At 52.9% G+C, this 7,258-nt stretch overlaps 1 protein-coding gene across 1 annotated transcript in view; it reads right to left on the bottom strand.

The window, feature by feature from the left end:
• Positions 1–1,183: 1,183 nt before the first annotated feature.
• Pmepa1 (prostate transmembrane protein, androgen induced 1) overlaps positions 1,184–7,258 on the bottom strand; it is a 49,847-nt gene continuing 43,772 nt past the window's right edge. The window contains exons 3-4 of the mRNA XM_021644415.2: positions 2,918–2,968; positions 1,184–2,644 (exon numbers count right to left, since the gene is read on the bottom strand). Of these exons, the coding sequence (XP_021500090.1) occupies positions 2,123–2,644; positions 2,918–2,968 (573 nt within the window). The 3' untranslated portion in view covers positions 1,184–2,122. The remainder of the gene's footprint in view (positions 2,645–2,917; positions 2,969–7,258) is intronic.

Below are 7,258 nucleotides of genomic sequence, written 5' to 3'. Positions count from 1 at the left end.
CAAGCAGCACTCACGCACGGTGGGGAAGGGAACGATGAGGACAGTTATGCTCAGGTAGTAGCCCTTGGTGGACTGGCCCCATGAGTGAGACACAGTTCAGCAGCGCCCCCACTCTGAGCCCAGAGGGAGATCTCTTCCTCAGTAAGGCATCGGATATTACGCACACAGGCAAACACGGGACATCTTAGTGACAACAAAGATACCGCTATGTGATCTCTTAAAGAATCTACTTTGAGAGAGGAGCCAATTCCAGTCAACCCCTCCTGGGGAAGTAGGTCTCCTGAGAATGTTCTGGCAGGGCAGGTCTGCAGAGGTTCAGGCTCGGGCCCAGTAGGATGCTGGGGGGGGGTGCCCCATATTTAAGAAAACATATGTGTATAAACAGGCGTGGTAGCCTGAACTCCAAAAGATTTTTCAAGTGATTTAAAAAAGTGCTGTATACCTGTTATTGCCTCTTGTTTACTTGTTGGCTTTCTGCAGAAAATAGGAATACCTCTGGGATGGGAAGGGGTGGTGGGGTCACTTCATGAATTCCTGCAGGCCCACCTGGAGAGGGGTGCCTCTGCCTCCACCCCTGCTAAACCCTAGGGATCTCAGCACATGTATCCCCCTTTCTCTTGCATCCACGTAAGACAGACCAGAACGGCCCTTAGGGGTCCCCTCATACTCTGGGAAATGAGACCCCCAACCCTGCAAAGAAAAGCCAAAGATATGACAAAAACTGACAGGTTCTCACAACAAAAACTGTTTCCGGGTAGAAGGGAATGATGCCAGGAAGAAAGGAAGGAAGTTGTTCTAGAGCCCGAGGTACGGGCTGCTGTCGGTGATAGCCTTTTCTAACCCTTTAGGGCTTCCTTGGGGAACACTTGGATGTGACCCTCTCAATCTTGGGTTGACTGTTAATTGGATTCTTGAAGTGAAAATCAATATTGAGGGGAAATAGATGGTCTGAGGTCAAGCGGCTAACACTCCAGGCCTTTCCCACATGCCAGTGTAGCCCTGAAGATACCCCAGCCTTGGAACGCTGCAGTCCAAGCCTCTTCTGCAAGAAGCGAGCCACCGTAACCCCCCGGCACCAAATGCACGGAGTAGCTTTGGCTTTGGGGCACACCTTGCCCCTTCCACGGAACCTTCATAGTTATTGTTTTAAAGAGGAAGAAGAAGAAGAAAAGAAAAACTAAGATTCCTTCGGTAACAGTTTATTTTCATATTGGGAAAGGCATCTGGAACTGGTGCCTCTATGGGGGCAGTCCTGACTCAGCTGTAGCCCAGCGAGGCCACACGGGTCCCCTTCGGCAGGGAATGTGTAACTGTTCACAGGCTGTCTGGACAGAAGCATCTACCGACTCGCAGGCGCGTGGCCCTGCCCGGGGCGAGGGCCCTCCGAGAGCTATGGGGACACCCCTGCTGCTCTGTTCAGACTGAAACTCAACATTGCTCCTTCAAGTCTCAACACACTCTCTAGAAGTTTCCATCAAACAAGCACTGATATATTATATTAAAAAATAGTGCAAAATCTCAACATTTATATAAATAGCTCTAAACCCCTGCTTTGTAGGTTTTTTTGTTTTTTCTTTACAAGGTAATACACACTTTCGGAGTTGGCACTCAAAAAATTGCCATTTTTTTCTCTTCTAGTTCAGAAAACAACTTTTTTTTTTAATAGGCCTCTTCTAATACAAAAATACTCCTGCTCTCCCACATACAGTGTCTCTTATTTTATATATATTTATATATATAATATTGCAGATCTTAAACAAAGGTTTTGTGCAAATATGTCTTTAAAGTTAAGTGAAACCATCATAAACAAAAGAAATGTAGCATTCACGCACAGAGCTCAACTAAGAACAATGGAAAAAAGACTGGAGGAGGGTTCTCTTTTGCCTTCAAGACACGGCTCAACAAAGAAACGTGGTATTTTTTTTTTTTTTGCAAGCTTTCTGAGCTTTTGCATTCAGACCACACAGAACATGTAAATATTTATACACAGAGAGGAGAGCTGGCACATGCCACATGGCCTGTGTGTCCCCTACCTTCCTCTCTCTTCTCTCTTAAGAAGTGCGGAGTGTTTTTTTTTTTTTTTTTTTTGCAGTTTTGCCTACAGGTGCCTCAGGCCCCACTCCTAGAGGGGGTGACCTTTCTGCTTCTCCTTTTCCTTGTTCTCAAGGGGGGCAATGTGAGGGTGGTGGAGCCGGGTCCCCTCTAGCAGTGAGGACGGCCCGTTACTCTGCTGGTGCTGGAAGGAGGACCCTGGGTAGTGACCGATGACCTCACTGTAGGTGGGAGGCGGTCCCTCCATGCGCCCGCCACTGCTGTAGCAGGTGGCACTGATGCCCGAGTTACTGCTGGGGGGGCAGGGGCCTCCCAGCATGGAGCTGTCCATAAGGTCGCTGTCGAAGATGGTCCGATTGGGGGGGGCACGCACAGACTCTCGGTTCAGCTCCAGCTGCTGCTCAGGGTCCCGTAGCTGGAGGGTGCAGGGGCCCTGGTAGGGTGGGGGCTCTTCCCCGTCAGACAGTGAGATGGTAGGTGGCAGGGCAATCTCGTGCTGCAGGTAGGGGTAGGTGGGCTGGAAACGGCTCCGCTGGACGAAGGTAGGCACAGCCAGACGGTCAGTGGGCCGAGGTGGGGCATAGACCTGTGGCTGGAGGGGACAGAGTAGGGTTCAGGGAGGGAGGCAGACTCAGACCTGGCCCCCCAGATTCAGAGATGGAGCTGTGTGGGCTCGGGGCGGGATTGCCCCAGGTGAACTCTGGAAGCCTCTGGAAACAGAGCTGGCTTCGGATGCCACTGTGCGTGTGTTGGGGGCGGGGAGGCTGGAGTCAGAGAGTGTGTGTGTGTGTGATCAGGGACAAGGCCCAGCCACCGAGAGCAGGAGGTACTGGAGGAGGAAAGGAAAGGCGGGGCTTGGTCTTACCTCCGGCATTCCACCGGACACCGTACTCTCTGAGGGCCAGAGGCATCCTTCCTGTAAGGTGGAGAGAGATACGTGGTCAGCAGTAGGCAGGGGAGTGACACAAAGTTCCACGGATCCTGGAGTGAAGTCTTGGGCCCATCCCATTTCTCATCCTCTGTCTTTTTCCATGATATCCGTGTGGTCAGAGACAAGACCACATTGATCATTTTGGCTCCTCCCTCAGCTCCTCATGCTGTCCTGTAAGGCTTTCCAAAGCACACATCTGATCTCTCAAAGCCTGCAGGCAGCTTCCTTGGGCATTAGAGCAAATCTCTAATTGGCTTATCTGGAAGCCCAGTTTGGCCTGCCTCCCTGCTCTACCTGATCTGTTCACTCCCTCACTCCCTTTATGATCATGCCCAAAAGATTTTTCGACCTCACAGGCTCAGCATCTGAACGTGTGGACATGCACACTTGGCTAGAGAAGTTGGTGGATTGAATGTTGAGTTGTCACAATCAGCTGACCCTCAGGGGACATCAGAGTGCCACCGCTGCCATCCCCTCCCACAGAAACCAGGTCTGACATGTTTCAGCATGATAAGCATGTGCCACAGGGCCTTTGGATTGGCCAGTCCACTATGGGGCCAGTTCCCTGGTGATATTCAGTGCCCAGGTCCCTACAGACTTTAGAGTTTAGAGACTCTAACATCTTTATCAGTAAACAGACACAGGATCATTTGTGTGATGGCTGCCACTCAGGAGGCTCATGTCCTCAACTGTGGGGTCCCAGGAGGGGAGGAACCCCTCTCAGGAAAGGGGCTAGTAGCTCTGAGTTGCCCTGAATGGCTCTAGGATGACTGCAGGCCTGCCAAAAAGCTGCGCTGATCTTGGCTTGAGATGGACCGACAGAAGTAATACACTCGAACATTCAAAGCCTACGATTTGGTCAAATACTGACATCCCGTCACCACAATCCAGGCAAAGACACATCCTTCCACCACTCTAAAACTGTTCTGGGCTGCCACTTCCGTGAGTTGGGGAAGCCCCTCCTGGAGTTGCAGTTTACCCAGTGGCCACTAGGCGGTTCTGGGGCTGCACCTGCAGGTGGAGGTTGTCTTGCTATACAGAGAATGGCCACGGCTGCCTTTAAATTGTACAAGCCAGACCCACAGGTGTCTCCTGTCAGCTCTCCCTGCTGTCCTCTCCCACGACCTGGAGCCTCCCTCAGTTCTTCCTTCCATACACAGACACCCAGTCTACCTTGCCTGGGCACCTGTGCCTGCTGGACGGTGAAGGCCTGAGCTGGCCTCCAGCCCTGCCTTACAGGTAAGTCAGGCATACATTTAGAGACACATGGCTTCCAGAGGAGACCCAGCGGGGCAGGCAAGGAGGCTCCAACAAGCCTCATCTGCTGCTCCCCCAGGATCCCCCTCTGCCCCTCCCATGGGGCCCACTCCTTCCTACCCACCCCCAAGTCTGCTTAGATTCTTGTGCAGCCGGCCCCCCTACCCCACCCCAGCAAACCTTGAAGCCCTCACGCGTGTTCCTTGCCTAAAGCATGTACAATGCATGCACAACGCATGTACAACGCATGCACGTGTCCCTACCCCCGATTCCAGCTATCCTGGTTAATTTTTATTGTCAGTTGGACATGACCTAAAGTCATGTACTAGAAGAGGGAATCTCAGCTGAAGAATTGCCTGAATCAGATTGGCCTGCTGCCAGCTGGGGAGATACTGTTTCGGTTGATGATTGATAAGGAGCGCCCAGCCCACGGTGGGTGGCACCATCCTTGGGCAGGTTGTCTGTGGGCAGGCTGTCTGGGGCTCTAAGAAAGCTGGCTGAGCACGAGCCAGCGAGTAAGACAGTAAGCGATGCTCTGCCACGGTTTCTGCTTCAGGCTCCCGCCCTAACTACCCTCAGTGACGAACTGTGACCTGGAAGTGTTACCTAAGCTGCCTTTGGTCACAATGTTTTATCCCATCCACGGACAAGCAGGCTAGAACACTAGCCCTTTCTCTTCCTATGCACGGCCTCAGCTCTGTTCACAGTAGCCTCATTCTCCCTGCAAAGCTGCAGCTGTGCCAGGAGGAACCACCATCCCCCCTGTGCCTAGTGTCTGGTGTGGTTCACAGCACCGTTACTGAGCCATCACTGGAGCTTCAGGCAGCCACTGTGGGGAGGTGGGGGACAGAGTTCAATCGTGCAGCCAAGCCATAACCAGCAGTGAGGACAGCCCCGCCCTCCCTTCTTCTAGAACTTTGGGGTTCCTTCCTGCTCACTGCCTGAGGTGCTGGCTCCTGTCATGTGATCACTTCTCAATTGGGATGTCCAAGTTCACCATGGCTTCTCCACAGCCTCTCCCTCTGGATTTCCCCAAGGAAGGATTCTGCCAGCCATTTCCTCAAAGGGTCGGAGTAAAAGTTTCTGTATGCATGAACTCTCAAAGAATAACTAAAAACATTATTACCTTAAAAACAAAACAAAACAAAAAACCAGAACTCCAAAAAGTTTCTGTTTTGTTAAGCCCTAATAGTTCACAAACACTAACAGCCATGGTTGTGTGCCAATAATACTTTATTTACAAACGCAGCCACACAGCCCTCAGGCCAGGCCAATTTGTTGAGGCCTGATGATGCCCACCTGGCTTCAACTCCAGATTCAGAGCTACTACCTGCTTGGAACCCTTCAGGCTGCTCCCAGGTAGGGCTCTGACTGTTCTCTGAAGTGACGATCATTCTCTTTTCTTGGGCAAGTAGTCACCCCCCAATTCTGCAAGGCAAACCTCTGTGGCTGGAAAGCTGAGACTCATCCTGCCCCAGGCTGAAAAAGGTCTGCATCTCCTAGAAGCTGGGTATGGATCCAGGCCTGGGCTCCCACCCTGACTGACCTTTGCATCTGGTTTTACTATAGCTTTGCCTCTGGCCTCAGAACATGGACTTTTGGCAGGCTGTGCTTCCATGGGGAGCAGAGACGTAGGCCAAACGATCAGAAGATAAAGCATGGCTCCATCCCTGGCCCTAGCTAAGCTCCTGGTCTGAGGTGACCTCGCTGACAAACCACACTCCCCAGGGGAGCCACTGAGGAGGCGATACAACCAGTCCAACGGCAAGAGGCACAGGCTGTGAGGAGTGGACAGGAAGTCAAGGCAAGAACCAACTGTCCCAATGAGCACTTGAAATCAGTGCATGCCTTGGGGTGGGCATGTGGGTCCTCCCTGTGCCTGACCCTCATGTCCATCATTTTGCTTACTGTGGCCAGCGTGACACAGCAAGGGGACAGTGAAGCTGAGCCCAGGCTTCAACAGCCAGGCTCTCTCCTGCTCCCCCTGTTCTGGGTTTAGGGAGGGCGATTTTCCTCTAAGGCGGGTGTGCTGAGATAGAACTGTGGCTTACTCACACAGGTAGGAGAGGAGCCCCCACCCCCGTTTCCAGAGACATCCAAGGGGCACCCTGGATGGGTAGGTGAGCCTAGTGTGACACACTGAGACCAGGCAGACAACAGCTGTGTCTAGGTCTCTCTGAGAGGTCACGAGGATTGGAGAGGCCTCAGATGCACTATGTCAAAAAGAGAGGACATCCTAGGGGAACCGTCACCTTCTGCTCCAGGCTTCCCTGGGCTCCCTGTTTATCCGGCCAGGTGGCACTGGGGAGACAGTGAAGGAGACGCTCTCTTGCGGTGCAGTGTCTGGGGAGGAGGGCGAGAATCTTGTCTGTCTCAGCAGCTGAGCTCAGGTGCCCATGTAGAATGAGCTCCTCTCCCTCCGACATTAGTACACATTAGTACAGAACCTCTGCCTTCTTATCCCACACTCTTGGCTATCCACACCCCACAATGGCCTGGCCTGTGAAAGCTGTTTGGCCTCAGGCAAGTGCTCCACCTCTCTGAGCCCTAGTTTCTCCTCAGGGAAGGAGTGAACCCCTTATGTCACCTGTGGCTGGTGCTCTGTGAGGAACACTTGCCATGTAGCTGGCAGTGCCTATTGCTAGGTAACAGATAACAAAATGAGCCAGGTGAGCCGGGGCATGGCAAGCAGGGTTCCCATAAAACAGGTGCCGGCTTTGCCCTCAGGATGTGTCCTGGGCTTCAGTCAGGACTGCCCCTGTCTCTCCCACAGCTCTCGCCCTGATGAACTGGTGACGCACTGAAACTGGGCCTGACGCAAGCAGAGATGCCCAGACCTGCCAGAAACAGCCCTGCTTCTCGGACGACGGCCAGTTCTGTCTTGGCTTGGCCCTTATACCTTAGGTGCCTCTGCCAGCCCGGGACAAGCCCCAAAACGGAGGCCCTGTGCCCAGCATGACCCATCTCAGCCCATCCTCCCTGCACCTGCCGAGCCATGCTGGAGATGGCTGTTTCCTG

Source organism: Meriones unguiculatus, chromosome 4, assembly GCF_030254825.1.
Source record: "Meriones unguiculatus strain TT.TT164.6M chromosome 4, Bangor_MerUng_6.1, whole genome shotgun sequence".
In the NCBI taxonomy this organism is placed as follows: domain Eukaryota; kingdom Metazoa; phylum Chordata; class Mammalia; order Rodentia; family Muridae; genus Meriones; species Meriones unguiculatus.
This window is presented reverse-complemented; position numbering and strand designations above follow the sequence as displayed.